Source organism: Borostomias antarcticus (genome assembly GCF_949987555.1).
Source record: "Borostomias antarcticus genome assembly, chromosome: 17".
Classification (NCBI taxonomy): Eukaryota; Metazoa; Chordata; class Actinopteri; order Stomiiformes; family Stomiidae; genus Borostomias; species Borostomias antarcticus.
The window spans coordinates 24,116,049-24,134,902 of record NC_140250.1 but is presented as its reverse complement, the minus strand read 5'-3'; the positions used below and the strand labels follow the sequence as shown (position 1 = coordinate 24,134,902).

Genomic DNA, 18,854 nt, shown 5'->3' with positions numbered 1-18,854 from the left:
ATAGAGGGAGGGAGAGAGGGAGAGAGAATAGAGAGACAGTCAGTGATGTCTTGAAGTCTGGTGTCTCACTCTAGATGTCCGTATAGTAACGTGTCGACAGGGAGACGGTCTTCTTACTGGCGCGGTGAAGACGATGCTGTTGTCGCCGGGCACCAGCGTCACGTCGCGCGTCTTCAGCATCTGCGCCCCTTCGTCCACGGCAACGGGGGCGGGGCTGGCGCAGTTGGGCGTGTCCGGCGACGAGCCGCTGTCGCGGCGACGCATGACCAGGTGCGTGTTCCTGCACACCATCCCCGTCGAGTTGAGCGAATTGTCCGAGGGGCTCCGGTCCTGGATCTCCTCCAGCTCCAGAGAAGGGCCGCCGGCGGAGGAGAAGGGCGCTCCCCCCGAGGACTTACCCAGCGTGAAGTGCACTATCCCTGGGCTGTGTTGTCTCTGCGCTCCCTTTGCCCTCCCGAGGGTCCCCGCCTGCTCCAGGCTGAAGTGGACGCTGGCGGCTAGCTGCTCCAGGCGCACTGGGACGGGCATGAGGCTGCGGAGGTGCAGCTCCACCTGCAGGGCGGCGCCGGAGTGCACGGAGGCCGTCGCCGGGCGGAACTGCAGCTGAATGAGCTGGGCAAATGCGGTCATGCTAAGCGCCACTTTCTGGGCTGTGGAGGGAAATGAAAAGGACAGAAAAATTGTTGTACATAATGCTGGGGATTGATGTTAGTTTTGTAAAATCATTTTTCAACAAATATTCTAGATCTGCCAGTAGCTAGCTAGCTAACGTGGCTAACATGACTGTGATTGACTAGCCTCGCGTCATCAGGCTCTCCTCGGGTGATTGACAGCCAGCTGAAGGGCTCATAACTACTTTTGATTGGATTAACTGTTAAAATGTCAATGGAAATTCCTATATAATCCACTCGGGAACTGGCAAACCCTACACCCACTTTTGAGCATTTTGACAAATGACAAAACAGGTTAGGTTAAATCTCGAATGACGACGACATTTTTCAGGGTTTTGTATGTGTGGGCTAATTTAATTGGTTGATTTTTCATTTGCGTTCACTTCTGTAAGCCAGACGCCTTTTAGCTGGCCACAATGTTAAGTGAACAACAAGCTAGTTAGACTGCTTTTCCTGAGGCCTGTAGGGGGTGACGGAGCACTACCAAAACACAGAGGAGAATGAAGCGATATGGCAGAATACAAGACGCAGTCAAGTAAAAAACAGTCTGAAATCAAGGATTCTGTATGGGCTATACCAGACTTACCCGAGCTTATAGGAGAAATCGCCACTGTCGACAATGAATAAACATAAATCTAATAGTAATAGCAGTCGTATCTACACTCCTTTGTTCTGCTTGCTTACCCTTGCCGTCTGTAGATTGGCCAGCGAAGGTCAGGATCTCCTGACAGAAGTGTTCTCTCTCCTGATTGGTCAGATTGACATCACCTGCCAGCAAGGCACTAGTCTGGAGGTAACTACAAGTGTGAGGTCAAGGAAACCACAGGCTAAATCACAACCGGCAGTATAACCACACTAGCGCCATCATAATTAATGACGATGACGCTAGTGTGTTCATCCTTTAGACCAGGGGTCTCAAACTCAAATTGGCTTGGGGCCACTGCTGGTATCGTCAACTCATAGGAGGGCCACTTCAATGTCAACTTCAACTACTACATATATATAAGAAAGTGCAATATTTCTGAAAATGTCATTTTTCATTTCCATAACTAGACTCACAACAAGTATCTAAATTTCGCAAGACTATTCCATAACTAACATTTTCATCATACAATTTCAAACCAGTTTCCATTCATTTTAATATATTTTAACAGTTAGTGCTGCAAATCATTTTCCTTACTTTTATTTTATCTTGAATAGCCTACATTTGTACTTTATTCTGTTTTAGCTGCAAGATGCATCACTACTGTAAGCCTGCCCTGGACCTGTACTTGCATTTATTAAAGTTCAACTTTGTTTCTATTTCTTACCAGACACTTGAATACATTTGTAGAATACTTCATCTGATGAAGATCTACTTTGATCGAAACGTTAATTAAACTCCTGAGAATAGTCCTTCATATCACTTCCAGTGTGCGGACTCTACTTTTTTCATTTACTGCTTTAGACAGTTGAATTGATGAGGAAATCCCTTCCACAGACTGTCCAGGAAGGATACTCTTCTGTGCGCCCCAGCAGCTTCTGACACTCAGCGATCTGCTTCCTGGTGTGAGTCACCGGTAGGCTCCACCCCTCTAACACGTACGACCTCAGAGCGTCCTGCAGGAAGCCCTCGGCGTGCTCGGGGTCCCCCTTCCTCCTGACGCACGAACACGCGACGAGAAACACATCAGGGTCTCATACTCCAGTAGACAAATACAGGCTTTACCGCTAACCGATAATATAATCAAACGTGAGTTGCGACTCATATATGATATGTTTGTTAGTTATTATGCAGCATCTTACATGTAGAACTCAGCCAGGCTTTTCCCCACCAGCCTGGCTGACCTCAGCCTGCCGATCGCCCTGTACATCTCCATAGCAGCGTGAGACAGCTCCTGATGGACAGATGGGACGATGGAGGGAGGGAGGGAGAGAGGGAGGGAGAGAGGAGAGGGAGGGAGGGAGGGAGGGAGGGAGGGAGGGAGGGAGGGAGAGAGGGAGGGAGGGAGGGAGGGAGAGAGGGAGGGAGGGAGGGAGAGAGGGAGAGAGGGAGGGAGGGAGAGAGAGAGGGAGAGGGAGAGGGAGAGGGAGAGAGAGAGAGAGAGAGAGAGAGAGAGGGAGGGAGGGAGGGAGAGAGAGAGAGAGAGAGGGGGGGGGAGGGAGAGAGGGGAGGGAGGGAGGGAGCGGGGGAGGGAGGGAAGGAAGGAGGGAGACCACATCAATGGAGACTTCCTAGATTGCAGTCTAGATCAGAGACACACGCCGGGCTTTCGTCAAACAAAACAATGAAAGATCGCCCCTGAACCCACCAGATAGTGTCTTTCAAAAGCTTCCACGGACGATAAGGCTTCTTTGAGCTTTTTATATGGACTCTGCAAGCTGTTGACTGGGGGAGAATGAGAGAGAGGAAACCAGTTAGGAATGTTGCTCACAAGATCTACTTGGCTCCAAACCACAACTCCTCTCTCTTCCCATTTGATTAGATTTCTTGCTCAAGATGTAAATCAACTGAGACATGCCAACAAGCCTGTTTTATTTCCCTCTCTCAGATCTATCATAACGCATTTGTAGGTTTGTTTAAATGCTGTCTTCACAGACCATTTTTCTCAGTCTCTACCTGCGTCTCTACCTGCGTCTCTACCTGCGTCTCTACCTGCGTCTCTACCTGCGTCTCTACCTGCGTCTCTACCTGCGTCTCTACCTGCGTCTCTACCTCCGCCTCTACCTCCGCCTCTACCTGCGTCTCTACCTCCGTCTCTACCTCCGCCTCTACCTCCGCCTCTACCTCCGCCTCTACCTCCGTCTCTACCTGCGTCTCTACCTGCGTCTCTACCTGCGTCTCTACCTGCGTCTCTACCTGCGTCTCTACCTCCGTCTCTACCTGCGTCTCTACCTGCGTCTCTACCTCCGTCTCTACCTCCGTCTCTACCTGCGTCTCTACCTGCGTCTCTACCTGCGTCTCTACCTGCGTCTCCACCTGCGTCTCCACCTCCGTCTCCACCTCCGTCTCCACCTGCGTCTCTACCTCCGTCTCTACCTGCGTCTCTACCTGCGTCTCTACCTCCGTCTCTACCTCCGTCTCTACCTGCGTCTCTACCTCCGTCTCTACCTCCGTCTCTACCTCCGTCTCTACCTGCGTCTCTACCTGCGTCTCTACCTCCGTCTCTACCTCCGTCTCTACCTGCGTCTCTACCTGCGTCTCTACCTCCGTCTCTACCTCCGTCTCTACCTCCGTCTCTACCTGCGTCTCTACCTGCGTCTCTACCTGCGTCTCTACCTGCGTCTCTACCTCCGTCTCTACCTCCGTCTCTACCTCCGTCTCTACCTCCGTCTCTACCTGCGTCTCTACCTCCGTCTCTACCTCCGTCTCTACCTCCGTCTCTACCTCCGTCTCTACCTCCGTCTCTACCTCCGTCTCTACCTCCGTCTCTACCTCCGTCTCTACCTGCGTCTCTACCTGCGTCTCTACCTCCGTCTCTACCTCCGTCTCTACCTGCGTCTCTACCTGCGTCTCTACCTGCGTCTCTACCTCCGTCTCTACCTCCGTCTCTACCTCCGTCTCTACCTGCGTCTCTACAGTGCCTTCCTCTCTGTCCCATCTCTCTTACCGGTCTCAGGTCTCTCATCGCCCAGTCCGGCCAGCAGGTCCACGGTTCTGTTCAAGTCCTCAGAGTTCGGGCCCTGCTCCGACACCAGCCCACACAGGTAGCCCAGACACTTGAGCTGGAGAGAGGCAGACGCATAAAGACAAAGGAATAATTCACACAAGACAAGGACCTGTTCGCAAGTTCACTTCAGTCGCACTGACAGAAGGGCTGTGAGAGGTTGTGAAAATTCAGTGAGGGAACCGACGATCGCCACTGGACGACTGCAAAGACGGCGAAGAGAGGTCAACTCTAGGTTGAAAGGGGGATGGGGTGTTGTGGTACCTTGTCGGTTGCGTAGGCCCACAGGCCCACGGTGTGGGAGCAGTTGGCGGCCAGCTGGGCGGGGTCACAGCAGCCTTCGATCCTGTGGAGCACCTCCAGGCAGCTGAGGAACACCCAGCAGTCTAGCGCCCCCTCCAGGACTGACACCTACATGACGACAACAACGGCAACATTTGTGTAGAGTTCAGAAAAAAGCACAGAGCAAACAGAGAGAGAGAGAGAGAGAGAGAGAGAGAGTGTGAGTGAGCGAGCAAGAGACTAATTCAAGTCATAAGTTACTTAAAAAACACAGAATAAAATATGTCTGACTACAGACATAAACACTGGATAGTTAGGCAACCTAAATGTCCAGCCATCAAACAGTCCCATCTAGGCTAGGCTAGGCTAGGCTACCATCAAACAGTCCATCTAGGCTACGCTAGGCTAGGCTACCATCAAACAGTCCCACCTAGGCAAGGCTAGGCTAGGCTAGGCTACGCTAGGCTACCATCAAACAGTCCAACCAAGGCTAGGCTAGGCTAGGCTAGGCTAGGCTACCGTACCTCCAGCAGGCGCAGCTCCTGGACGCAGGTGTGCAGCAGCTCCAGGGCTCGGTGGGTGACCTCCCAGGGCCTCTGGAGGAAGATGAGCAGGGTGCACTGGCGGGAGAACAGGTAGCTCCGCAGGTCCAGCAGGCTGGCCTCGCCCCGCTGGACGCCCTCGCGCTTCTCCATGTCGATGGGCCGGCGCAGCAGCAGGCCGCTCCAGCTCCTCACCGGGGCACAGAACGAGCCCAGCCAGTTAGCACCGTCTGGTTAGAGAGAGAGAGAGAGAGAGAGAGAGAGAGAGAGGGGGGGGGGGTAGAGGGAGAGAGAGAGAGAGAGGGAGAGAGAGGGAGAGAGAGAGAGGGGGGGGGGGGTAGAGGGAGAGAGAAAGAGAGAGGGAGAGAGAGGGGGGAGAGAGCGGTAGAGGGAGAGAGAGAGGGGAAAGGAGAGAGACCGAGAGGGTGGGGGTAGAGGGTAGGGGTAGAGGGGAGAGGGAGAGGGAGAGGGAGAGGGAGAGGGAGAGGGAGAGATAGAGAGAGGGGGGGGGTAGAGGGTAGAGGGAGAGGGAGAGGGTGGGGGTAGAGGGTAGGGGTAGAGGGTAGAGGGAGAGGGAGAGATAGAGAGAGGGGGGGGGTAGAGGGAGAGAGAGAGAGAGAGAGAGAGAGGGGAAAGGAGAGAGACAGAGAGGGTGGGGTAGAGGGAGAGAGATAGAGGGAGGGAGAGAGAGAGAGAGAGAGGGAGAGAGAGAGAGATAGGGAAAGAGAGAGGGGGGGGGTAGCAAGAAAGATGGAAATACTTTCAGGTGCTAATGAGTGATTGAGTGGTTTGGGCTTGTGCCCGAAATGTCACCCTGAGGTGGGGATAAATGTCCATGGGAGCTTATCTATGTGTGGATTCTGTCTTTCATTCTACTTGTATTTTTGTCCGGCACCTAGAGGTCATCACTTCTGGATGAGTGTGCTTTTTAAACTTCAGTGCTGCTAGATCTCCAATCTAAAGTGAAAGGAGATATGTAGACATGTCAGCCACTTCATACCTCCAGCTCCAAAGTTGAGGACGTACTGTGTGAAGAGAGCGTCCAGCTCGTCATACTGAACCAGGGCGTCTTCAAACTGCTGGAGCATCTCAAACACAAAGGCCAGCTCCTCCTACACACACACACACACACACACACACACACACACACACACACACACGAATGAGGAACACAATCACACCAATCTATAAAGGTGGACATGGACAGCCTGGTGTCACCATGCTGATGACGTGTGAGCTCACATTCTGCTCTCCACCAATCAATCTGGACCTCTCCCCATCCACATCGATTTCCAGAAATTATAAAATTATGGGCCAATCAGGGACTGCGTTTTAACTGCTGTTCTGCCCCCCAGTGGGTACACTGCCCCTGATTGGTTCTCGTAGTTGATGCATGTAAAGGCAAAACCCACTGAAATCGTTCTGGGCAACTAGAGCTCCAGACTGTATCGCAAAAGGGGAAAAATTTTGAGAAGTCTGGCCTCCAGGTTAGGACAGGTTCTCTCCCTCTCTCTCTACTTCTCTCTCTCCTTCTCTCTCTCTATCTCTCTCTCCATCTCTCCCCCCCCCCCTCTCTCTCTCTCCATCCCTCTCTCCCTCTCTCTCTCCCTTTCCCTCTCTCCATCTCTCTCTCCATCCCTCTCTCCATCCTTCTCTCCATCCCTCTCTCCCTCTCTCTCTCCATCCCTCTCTCTCTCTCTCACCTGCACCATGAAGTATTCACAGAAGCTCCAGCCGGGCTGAGTGCGCTTCTCGCGCAGCGTGCGCATGTCGTCCTCGAAGCGGCCCAGGTTCTTGGTGAAGGACATGAGCAGCAGGGTGCGCAGCTTCAGCAGGAAGGAGCTCCACGACTCCTGGGAGCGCGACGAGTCCTTCAGGGGGTCCGACAGAACCACGCACCTGGGAGAGCGGAGGGGGTGGAGAAGAGAGGGAGGGGGTAATAGAGAAAGAGAGAAAGAGAGTGACAGCGAGAGAGACGGTTAACACAGAGAGAAAGAGAGAGAGAGAGAGAGAGAGAGAGAGAGAGAGAGAGACTAATTGGGTTGCCAATTAGTTTGGTAATTAATTGGTAGTTAATATGGGTTTTTCAATGGTCATGCCGATGCCTATGGGTTTTTTGATGCCCATGCTGATATTTAGAGAGAGCAGGGCGGTCTATATATAGTGCAGTTATCGTGTTGTTGTTGTGTTTTTGCATGTGATAAAATACAACAATTTAATGAGACACAAAATTACTGAACTTAAATTAACATTTATTTAACACTGTTATTGTCTGCATCGTCTCTGTTTGCTTAAAGGCGGGTAGGCAATTTTTCATAGGATGGCCTACCTGCCCGTCAACCCAATTAGTTTTTGGATTGGTTGGATTTTCAAAATCTAGCTTACTTTTCCTGGTAGTTGAATAGAGCGAGCAAGGCCAAACCGAACGTTGAAACAAAAGTTCAATTTGAAACAGAACTATCTCTTGCCCTCATTCCGTTCACACTGTCAACTTCCGCACTACGTTGTAGAGAGGGGAAGGGCTGCTTGAAAGCAATTTACTCTTGGCTTCCTTTACAGACTTAAAGCTTGTTCTCGTAACAAGTTGGTCTCTGGCTTATTCCTGTCCCAGCTTGATTACGGCGATACCATCTATAGATTTGCCTGTCCCACTGTTTTGACCAAACTTGACCCACTCTACCATGCTGCACTGAGATATATATCAAACGCACCTTATAGGACTCATCATTGCACACTGTATAGCCTAAGTGGTTGGCCCTCACTTACTATGCGAAGGATGCAACACTGGTTTATATTATTGTATAAGGCCATTTAAGGCAAGCTCCCTCGGTACATATGTTCCAGTTTTGTACCAGTTTGTGACTCTTACAACCTCAGATCCAGTGCCTGGATACGGTTCCAGGTACCTGCTGTGCGGACTGAGGCTGGAAAAAGGAGCCTTTTTTATTCTGGTCCTTGGTCTTGGAATGACCTTCAGTCAAGCCTCAAACTGATGGCACTTATTCCTTTAGCCAGCTTTAAACTGAAATGATCAGAAGTCCTTACCACCAGCTGCTCATGTAGTAATATACCTTAATTTCTTATTGTTCCCACGTGGTCTACGCCTTTTGTATATTTAGTTGTGTTGTTCTCTGTATTTTATATGTCCTTGTGTCTTTCTATGTGAAACTCTGCTGCCTTCTTGGCCAGGTCAGTATTGTAAAAGAGATTTTATCTCAATGCTTTTATCTGGTTAAATAAAAAAAAGAAGAAAAAAAAAGCAGCCAATCACAATTAGGCTATAAATCCTGACCGCACAGTTTACTAGTTTGCTTGCTACTACTAGATAGCTAGCTATTTGTAATGCAGTATATTTGTAATATTTTAGAACAGCAATGGTTCTCTACAACATAGTGCTGATGACACTGGTCGTTATGCTTGTTACAGTGGTCGTTGATGACTCACCGGTCGTTCTGCTTGTTACAGAAGTCATTGCGGATCTTGTCCACTATGGAGGAGCGTGGCAGGATGTTGGTCTTGTTCTTCTTCTTGGCGTCGCTGGTCTCCACCACCACCATGACCCAATCAGCAGAGTTGTGCAGCCGTAGGCTGGTCTGCCACCTCATCATGTCCTCCTTCACCGAGCCCTTATACGCCTCCGTGTCCTGTAGCAGCACACACACACACACATATAGACACACACACAGAGAGACACACACACAGACACACACACACCCATAAACACACACCCACATACCCTCAAGCACCACACACAGACACAAACACACACAAACACACAAAAACACACACACCCACATACCCTCAAGCACCACACACAGACACAAACACACACACACACGCACACACGCACACAAACACACACACAAGCATTATCCTCCATTAAAAGCACGCGTGCGCACGCACGCACACACAGTGTAATGAGATATAATTTTCTTGAGAATTGAAACATGAGACATATAATAAATGCATACTGCGCTGCAAAGTGGTAACGCCGGTCTGGCTCTCCAGTTACTCCTCAAGGCATCAAATGACTGATACTACTACTGCAGGTGCAAGCTTCTACACCCCCGTCACCACAGCCTGCGTTCACGACACGCTGTCCGTAATGCGCTAACCTACTTTGGCACCGCTGAAAACTGTCCGCGATACAATGTCATTAATGTCACGAGCCACTTCCTTAAACAAATGTGGCTCCCATGCCAAGGCCTATCAATCAGCCACGATGTTCCCGTTTCCCACACACACACACACACACAGCTCCACTCAACTCTTCCTTCCTTTCTGCTTCCATCTCTTATTGGACAAACACACAACAGCAGTCTGTCTGAATGTGTTAGGAGAAGAGTGGAGGATAAGAGGTTTTGAACTCGCACAGAGCGATCGATAAATTCTGGATTGCTCCCGAAATAAGTGCAGTTGATTCCTGTCTGTGCGTGCGTGCGTTTGTGTGTATGTGTGTGTATGTGTGTGTGTATATATTCCACTCACACAGCAGTCTGTCCAGTATATGTGCAGAAAGGGGAAGGTGAGGAGGGCCTTGTTGCCCTCTTTGGGGAGGAGCTCCTCTTTGAACTGGACAAAGTTAGCTTCCAGGTGGATCATCTTAGGTGGTCTTCCATACGTCCTGGAGATCAAATACAACACAACCAAATGGAGTTTATAAATACACAGCAATGAGCTGGAACGACTTGACACTGAACACTGGATGGGATAAACCCTAACCCTTAAATGAGACTGAGATGTTTGTGTGTTTGTATTGTACTGTATGTGTATGTATATGTGCATAAATACACGGGCGTGTTACTGTATGTACATATGCATAAGAAATAGATTAATGATTGGTATTGATTGGCACAAAGTATTAAAAAATAGCACAGTCAATATAATGAACATTGGTTCATTTATATCCCATCATGCCCTTGGCAGCTCACCTCCTCCATTCCATTGGTTCCCTGGGGAGCTGTTGGGCCAATGGGGTGTAGAGAGAGGTGAATAAGGCCTGGTCCCCCGCACCTGAGTGGATAGGGAGGAATGTGGAGGCGGGTGAATGAGTGCAAAACAAGATCCCTTGATATCCCTTGAAAACTGCCCCTCGGCACTTAATGATACTGTATCTAAAATTATGTGCATCGTAATGCCTGGTGGGCTAAACCATTGCCAGCCTCTACTGTCCATTTGCTCAAGTAAGCCCGATGGGCCCTCTCTCTTCTAGAGTTCCCTGTGATCTTTAAAAAGCACGTGTTGACATTCTACAGACATGATGACCCCCCCCCCCCCCTGTGTGGTCAGGTAAGAGGTGAGAGAGGGGGGCACATAGGGCAACACCTGTTCAGAAATTAGGACACATTTGGGCACTTTGTTCACGGCATTTTGTTACAAGCTACTAACAATTAATGCAGTGAAGTCCATACAGCTTATAAAGTTAATATTTAGAATGCCATGGGAGGAAAGGGGCTCCTGCTGTAGGCTTAGCCATATTTTTTAGCAATACTACATTAAAAATGCAAGAGAAACGTGTCTCCTTGTATTGAGTGAGGCTCAAAATTGCATGCAGGTGCTTTTGTGTATTTGGTCGTCAAATCCAAGTAGTCATGGACCTCTAATCTCTCCTCGGCAAACAGTAATTCCACTAACAGCCACAAAGCTGTAGACAGACAAGCCTACCTGAACATAAGACTTTGGCCTTACGTCAAGCTGTGTTCAGCAAGTAAAGGACAGGTTGTAAAAGATCTATTGGTAAAGCCTTGGAACAAATTGCTCACACAAGGCGTCGCATGGTCTAAAAGGAGACCGTGATGTTTCCCAGACCTACAATAATAGCAAGTTGGCCTTATCCACGGGGGTCGTTCAAACCCCGGCTCAATCACATCACACCAGCTTCATGACACCCATTCATTTGATCGATTCATTCCTAAAAATGGAGGAGCTCCAGCGCCTGGGCTCCGAGCTGGCTCTGGCAAGGGGTCACATCTTAAAATAACCCTGGAGAGCCTCACTCGAGAGGCCAGAGAGGGATTTAAAACGGCACAATCCATTCAAACTATGCTGGTAGTAGTAGAAGCTTTAATATCGGTGTGAATGTAATTATAGCACCGTTGTTATTTCCAGGTGAATTCTTGCGAGATGACAGCAGGTAGCAGACATTGCAGCACGAGCTGTGACGTAGGGATAACTGTGCCCGGCTACTAAGTTAGCTAGCTAGCATGCTAGCATACTGTAGCTACTCAGACATATTCTTCAAAACCAGAATCGTGTTCAGTAACGTATCCGATTTCTATGACAGGGCTATCATGTGGCGATATATTCTGAAGTGCTGACATTACAAGCCAGAGCCTTCACACCGAAATCCAACAGCAAATGTTTCGCTTGAGCCCAAAGTGAGCTAGCTAGCGGCTAGCAGGCTAACGTTAGCTTGCTAGCTGTCAGTCGGGAAAAATACGACCGCAACATCGCGAAGAAAACACTCACATGTCACAATCGGCTTGTTTTCCATAGTGTAAATAATTGGCTTTTCCTCTTGAGGCTCCATGAGTATCAACGGTAGCCCCCCATGAAAATGTCATCCAAAAATCCGGGTTGTTATTGGCAAATGCTTATGTGTGCAGTTGTGATGAATCGATGGGGCCCGTGTCCCTTTGCACTTCCTGGAACACCTTCATACGTAGGCTTGGCATAATTTAAAGGGATACTATACTCAAAGTTGTAGCATTCGGGTCCCCCACAAATAAATCATAAAAAATACGTAGGGTTTATATATGCTATTTGATTTGGGTGTTGATAGGTGAAGTATGCTTGCTGTAACATTCGCACATTCGAGAAATACTGCATGCTGACTTTCCAGTACCATGACATTGCAGTCAGTTAGCAGACACTTTTATCCAAAGCGACCTATAATAATTACATTTAACGGAGGAAGTCAGTGTACTACTACTTTCTAAACAAGTGAATAAGAGCATAATCTAGTGCTAAGGGCAAAGTGCAAGAGTCGCAAACTAAAAATACAATAGGTGCTTAAGAGGGAACAGGTGTTGCTCTTTCTGCACACCCTCACCTGACAAAACAATCAATACATTCGAATGTAAACCTGTGGTAAGCTACCGGAGGATATGTCTTATTTGATTATTATTTTAGTGCAATGACCTTTCTGCCTAAATATTCCAAATGTATTTTTTGCTTTACTGGGGTATTTTTGTTGTGTTACAGTTATCTATTCCCACTGTATCTGTGGAGTTTTCCATGCAAACTGAACATGAATAGAATTTCCATTGTGATACATGCAGACATTTATTATTTTATTTCAGCAAATTGAACGATTGAATAGACTCCATCCTACTGCTGCTGGTCTCAGCTGCCATCTAGTGGTACAACGTTGGAACAGTTGTGGCTTGAAAGCATTACACCTATGTGGTTATAAGACATGGATAGCACATGTGATTTACATATAATGATGTTTATTGTTGTGAATAGTTTACTAAATTGCATGGTATCAGTTAAAGCACTAGAAACCTATATAGTTGTCTGGACTCATTACCTTTCCCTATACCATTTTCCTTCTCCCTCCATCCTTACATGCTATTCTGCCCTCCTTTCTATTTCTTGTCCTTTTTATCCTCATCTTTTGCCTCCTTTCCTCCCGATTCTTCTTTTCCTTCCTCACCTTTCTTTTTATCCTCCACTTCATCCTTTTCCTCTCTCTGTCCAACTATTTCTGCTTCATCACCTGTGGTCTGCATTTCCACACCTTTCTCTCCTTCACACTCTTTGACTGTTTCACCTTCACCCCGTTCTCCCACCTCCTCCTTTTGCTCCTCCGCTTCCTGTCTTTCTTTCTCGCCCTCTTTTGTTTCTCCTCCTTCTCCTCCTTTAGTTGTTCCCGGCTCCCCCTTTCCCTGTCCGCATTCCTGAGTCTCCTCTAGCTCTCCTTTTCCCTGTAGTTGCTCTGCTCCCGGAACCTCCCCCGGCTCCTCCCCTCCCTCCCCCTCCCCTCTCTCCCCCTCAACCTCTCCACCCACCCCCTCTCCTCTCTCCTCTTCCACATCCCCCTCTCCCTCCCCACCCCCTGCCGAGTCAGCCCCCCACCCTTCAGTCTCCCGCTCCAGCCGCTCCACCCTGGCCAGCATCTTGCGGTTGCTGGACTCCAGTTCCACCATCAAACGGGCCAGTTTGGTCCGCAGGGCATCCAGGTTGTTTTCTAGCCTCTCCAGCTTGCTCTCCACCTTCACCTGCTCGTCCTCCTCGCCCTCTTTGGCCTCCACCAGCATCCCCATCTTGGTGAGGATCTGACGGCCCTTCTCCTCCAGGTGGCGCTTGGCGGTGGGGAACTCGGACAGCGTGTTCGTCAGGTCCTCCTTGGACAGGCTGAAGAGGTCAGAGTGGCCGATGCTGCGGATGTTGGCAGTCCGGCGATTGCCCGATTTGTTTCCTAGCCAGTTGACACATGTTCTGTTAAGTCACGACATTTCAAAATTGGGATGTGACTTGAATTACTGCGTTTTACTGTCCTGAGGTAAGTGATTATGCTAGAAGATAAGATATGCAAAACTTTGAGAAGATCCATCCATATCTCCCTCCCTTACCCCCCCCCCCCTATACCCTTTCAATACCGTGTGTAAAATGTACACACACACACACACACACTGTATATACATATTGTACCTACTGTGCATACATACATACATACATACATACATACATACATACATACATACATACATACATACAACCGTTTGCGTGTCCGCCTCACAAGCGGGAGAGCGTGGGTCCGCATCCCTCCCCGGGCAAGCCCTTAACATACATACAGTACCGTAGATAAGTGAAATTATAGCTTTCGATTTCAACATCCTCCCCTATTTACTGTACCTTTGATGTTGAGGATGCTGATCTCCCCAAAGAAATTTCCGTCGCTCAGCACAGCGAACTGAGTGACCCCATCGTCTGCCACCACGGCTAGCTTCCCCTCCTTGATGATGTACATCTCATGGCCCACATCCCCCTTCTTACACACATACTCCCCTGGACTGTATACCTGCAGGGCACAGGAGGGGAGGGATGGAGACAATACCAGAGACGTTAAAGTATAGGCATGTGGTGAACTACTGTATGATAATACCTGATAAGTTCTGGATTATATATATTACACTATATCCAGCGAGGGAATTAGAATTTCATGCGGAGTGGAACTAGATATCCAGAGATATTACCCTCCAGAGAAATGACCCTCCAAACAGCATCGATGTGCAGGGTTGAGCGGACAGAGCCTGACCCCTGACCTCTAACCTCTGACCTGGGGTGTGAGCTTGAGCACCAACTCCTCCAGCAGACTCTTCTCGCAGTTTTGAAAGATGGTGACTTTGGAGAGGGTGGGCAGGTGCACGCTGACGGCAATCTCTGTCTGCAGCTGGACGGGCAGCTGCTGCAGGATCTCGTTCTCCCGTGTGATCTTGCGGTTGATGTACAGGTGCTGGTACCAGTCGTTGACCCGTTTGCGTAGCTCCTTGCTGATGTAGCGGTTGCGCAAGTAGGCTTTTACCTGTAAAAGGGAGATAAAGATCGATTAGATGTATAGAGGCAGTGATCTTTATGATAACTATGATCACAGATCACAGTTGATCTGTATTGGTGCTCTGTTCCATAATCCTCATTACATTAGCAACATTAGTGTGTTGATATCTTGATATCCTCAATAAAGCAAGTGTGGATGCTAGATCACTTCCTGGTCTCTTATTTATGACATCATCAGTTTAATCTGAATTTCATCCATGCCCCTCACCAGCTCATGGTTGGGGAAGAATACATTATCGCGGTCCCTCAGGCTGGTGATGACGTTGCCTACGTTTCCCACAATGGAGGCAAATACCAGCACTGCAATGAGCAGGTCAGCGATCATGAACAGGTACTCCTCCTCTCGGTCTGGCAGGGGCGTGTCTCCCACTGTGGTGAAGATCTGGGCCGAAAACCAGAAGCAGTAGAAGTACTGGCGGCGCATGGAGGCAAACACAGGGTTGGAGATGTTGGGGTAGACCCAGCGGTCGGCTCCGAAGCCGATGTACTCGGAGAGGGCGAAGTAGAGACAGGCATTCCAGTGGATCAGGACAAAGATGTAGAGCATGAGCTTGGCGATGCGGAAGGTGTTGGGGTAGGAGGTGCGCGTCTCCATACGGTCCAGGGCTTCGTTGAGGCGCGACGTGCGGAGGAAGCGGTTGACCCTCACTAGGGGGCAGTGTATGCCCAGGGAGAAGTACAGGAAGTCGGTAGGCAGCAGGGAAGCCAGGTCCCACAGGAAACGAGAGGACCAGAGGTAACGCTTCCTCAGAAGAGCCCTGTCCTGGATCAGGATGCCTTGCTCCAGGAATCCTGTAGAGGGCAGCACAGACATTCTAACTCAGAATAAGGCATCCATGAATAATTGGGTAGGGTCTATACAGGAATAGTCATAATTAGTTGAGTTAAGCTGAATGACTTCATTATTTGGTATGAAATGTTCCGAAGAATGTTCTGAAATACATTCTTCAGAATACTTGGGGTTATAACAATGAAATCAAAGGATAACCTAAATTAACTATACATACCGGTGCGAAATCTGATAATGGTATCAATCACATATATGAGGTCAGAGATGTAGTCCAATGTAAGCCACAACGCCAGGTAGTTCACCTCGATTGCATAGAAACACGTCCTATAGGGATTAAAGTGAAATTAATTTCAATATGAGTCTACATATGAGTGATGGCTGCCACACTAACATCTCAAAGACGAAGGCTGAATTAGACATTTTAACTCATGTTTATATTCCACGCACACACCTGACAATGATAATGACCCAGTTGTAGAAGACAGGAAAAACCATAACCTGCAGCCATCCATAATAAAACTCCTCTGATGGATCAACCACCCACTCCCTCCAGCTGATCAGAAGATGGAGAGAGAGAGAGAGAGAGAGAGAGAGAGAGAGAGAGAGAGAGAAAAAGAGAGATTAAGGAAGGAGTAGAACCAATTTAGAGCAGAATAAGCATGTGCATGATCACATTTGCAATATTGTTAAATCCTATAAGACCTTATGACTCTTGTTTGGTTGTATCACATTAGAATATTTAGCCTATTATCAACCATTAAAAAAATAAAATAATATATTACTATTGTTTTATGATTTTGCTGTCAGCGTCACAGTACATGAAATCAATCATTACTCACTTCACTTTGGGCTTCACCTCTTTTGCGTGCTTCTCATCTTTCCCCTCCTCTTTCTTCTCCTCTCCATCTTCTTCATCTTTCTGCATCCGATGCCACCTGAACAGCTTCGCCCATCGACTCATCCTGCGTTGTCCTGTGTTCTAGTGGAGGGCTTGGCTGTAGCCTAAAACATTCTGTCCTGGTTGAAAATGACCCTGTTCCCAGCTGATCCACCTGTGGCCTGATGGGTTGATTGACAAACCCAACCTTCTCTGAAAGTAATAGAGTATTATGAGTATAATCTGCCCGCATAGCCCAGTTGACTTGTGTTTAGCAGCATTGCTCGGTTCACATAACAACGAGCCAGCTTACCTGGGCAGAACACCTGCTGGTCTCCATGGAAGTGCCTCTCCAACCAAACAAAGCCAGGTCCCAAGGGGGGATTTGTGCCTAACCTATTTTATAGTTGTTAAATTTATGTTAGCCTACATGTGATATATGGAAGTGTAGTTCAGGACTAAAAATGTATAGCTACTAAACATAGTGTACTCTGATAACAACTAGGCTATGAGGGGGCCTGTGAAATTGACATGTTATTACAAGGGGTGTAGTGGTAAATACAGAGGTGGGTAAACTCTGTCGAGCCCAGAGTTTACCCACCTTGTTTTCCCTCATTGATTAATACAGTTGATCAGAAAATAGGTGAGTAGCCTATACTACTGTATCATCTTAATTTTAAAGGGGTGGCTAAACTGAGTTTACTTGGGTTATACCCTGGTTATACCATTGTAATTACACAGGCAGACACGCACTCTGTGACAGGTAACCCAATGTATTCCCTCGGTGCAGTTCCTCAAGGGCGGTGGAGGAGGGAGTGTTCTTGGAATAGCGGCTCCTAAACGCGTCACTGCGTCCCTTGGCCCTTGCGTGTGGGTGTGTGACAGAGGAATTCCAGTAAGATGGCTGCGAAAAGGAGAGAGGGATTGTGAAATCAGAAAAATTGTTTCTTTAGGTCTGAAGGACTAATCTAGGTGACATCCCGAAGAATAAAATAGGGGATCTGCTTTGCATCCTCGAGAACCTATTTCCAAGTTGTTGTCTTCCCTCAGCTGTTTCGCTGATCTGCTGACAGCGGAATTCACTGGATGGCTCGTTTGCAAGGTGGCTAGCAAGGAAGCTAAGCTAGCTAGCTAACGAAATCACTGCCTCTCAGCAACAAGGCATTCTACTGCAAATATATCAACGAGGTAAGTAAGTAATAGTAAGCTTGTTTACTCTTCAGTTAACCGACATTGCCATTTTATGAAATGTGCAAATATATATTATATATACGCTTTTTATAAATTGTAAATATTACTGAGCCTTGTTAGCTAGCCAGCTATGTGACTTATGGTGCGTTCGTTTGTGGTCGGAGGTGGTAAGTCGCAAGTGGCAAAATACCTACCTCCGACCTGTGTGCATTCGAGCTATATACCATTATATCACAGTTACCTAGTTATATCTATATACCATTATATCACAGTTACCTAGTTATATCTATATACCATTATATCCCAGTTACCTAGTTATATCTATATACCATTATATCACAGTTACCTAGTTATATCTATACACCATTATATCACAGTTACCTAGTTATATCTATATACCATTATATCACAGTTACCTAGTTATATCTATACACCATTATATCCCAGTTACCTAGTTATATCTATATACCATTATATCACAGTTACCTAGTTATATACCATTATATCACAGTTACCTAGTTATATCTATATACCATTATATCACAGTTACCTAGTTATATCTAGTGCATTCGAGCAACTGGGGGCTGAGAAACATATCCGAATTTGCGACAAGGAAGTGCGAGTTCATGAGGTGTTTTATTTAATCATTCCTAGTAGCAAGTCGCAATTTGCCACCTCCTAGTTATAAACGAACGCACCATAAGTGCTACGCCAGTAACGTTAGCTTAGCCCTGCCAGCCCCGCTGCCCTAGCGGTGGTGAATCAACGCGCCACATTGGTGGCTTGTTTATTTGATTCGTGTGCATGGGGGTGGACATGCGTGGCGTGGTGTGCCAGAAGTCTTCAAACGCAAGTCGGTTAGCCAGACAGTTGTGTTTGCTGAAACGAATAACCTATTTGTTCTTGCGACGGAGTTCATAACGTTTTCTGTTCGACATGCTAAGTCCGCTAACTTGCTAGGCTACCGTTGAGCTATCGTTGCTAGCTATAGCGAGCCAGTTGGCAGCTTGGGATGGGATGAGGTGAGCTGACAACATCATTATCTACTGCCAGATAGATACAGTTATTGAGTACTTCATTGTAATTGACCGCCCAATTAGCTATCTATAACCTTTGCCTACAACATCCCTCTGCTGAAGTGTACATCATCTTCTCAGTTTGTTCATGTTGGCTGGCTATGATGTACAACACAAAATGGGCACAGTTTGTTTAAAATCTGGTTTTGTTTATTGTGTGTGTGTGGTAACCTGAACTCAGTCACGAAAACAACATAGTGGCTTCTTATATGATTAG

At 47.8% G+C, this 18,854-nt stretch overlaps 3 protein-coding genes across 3 annotated transcripts in view; 1 reads left to right on the top strand and 2 right to left on the bottom strand.

Moving 5' to 3' along the window:
* The window catches only part of trappc10 (trafficking protein particle complex subunit 10), a 19,641-nt gene extending 7,903 nt beyond the window's left edge, over window positions 1-11,738 (bottom strand). Inside the window, exons 1-14 of the mRNA XM_084452163.1 lie at window positions 11,611-11,738; window positions 10,074-10,155; window positions 9,631-9,766; window positions 8,587-8,786; window positions 6,846-7,041; window positions 6,143-6,254; window positions 5,125-5,372; window positions 4,583-4,729; window positions 4,262-4,376; window positions 2,963-3,039; window positions 2,457-2,548; window positions 2,170-2,310; window positions 1,356-1,468; window positions 118-650 (exon numbers count right to left, since the gene is read on the bottom strand). Of these exons, the coding sequence (XP_084308289.1) occupies window positions 118-650; window positions 1,356-1,468; window positions 2,170-2,310; window positions 2,457-2,548; window positions 2,963-3,039; window positions 4,262-4,376; window positions 4,583-4,729; window positions 5,125-5,372; window positions 6,143-6,254; window positions 6,846-7,041; window positions 8,587-8,786; window positions 9,631-9,766; window positions 10,074-10,155; window positions 11,611-11,671 (2,253 nt within the window). The 5' untranslated portion in view covers window positions 11,672-11,738. The remainder of the gene's footprint in view (window positions 1-117; window positions 651-1,355; window positions 1,469-2,169; window positions 2,311-2,456; window positions 2,549-2,962; window positions 3,040-4,261; window positions 4,377-4,582; window positions 4,730-5,124; window positions 5,373-6,142; window positions 6,255-6,845; window positions 7,042-8,586; window positions 8,787-9,630; window positions 9,767-10,073; window positions 10,156-11,610) is intronic.
* Window positions 11,739-12,536: 798 nt separating this feature from the next.
* Window positions 12,537-16,454, bottom strand: cnga4 (cyclic nucleotide gated channel subunit alpha 4; the record flags this gene model as incomplete). Its single annotated transcript, XM_084452127.1, has 8 exons — window positions 12,537-12,542; window positions 13,095-13,564; window positions 14,002-14,167; window positions 14,426-14,671; window positions 14,912-15,495; window positions 15,711-15,817; window positions 15,945-16,046; window positions 16,333-16,454. 8 exons carry the CDS (start codon window positions 16,452-16,454, stop codon window positions 12,537-12,539), a joined length of 1,803 nt encoding a protein of 600 aa, XP_084308253.1.
* A 903-nt stretch (window positions 16,455-17,357) lies between these two features.
* Window positions 17,358-18,854, top strand: part of fhip1b (FHF complex subunit HOOK interacting protein 1B) — a 32,405-nt gene continuing 30,908 nt past the window's right edge. Inside the window, exon 1 of the mRNA XM_084452240.1 lies at window positions 17,358-17,558. The gene's annotated coding sequence lies outside the window, so the exon portion shown is untranslated. The remainder of the gene's footprint in view (window positions 17,559-18,854) is intronic.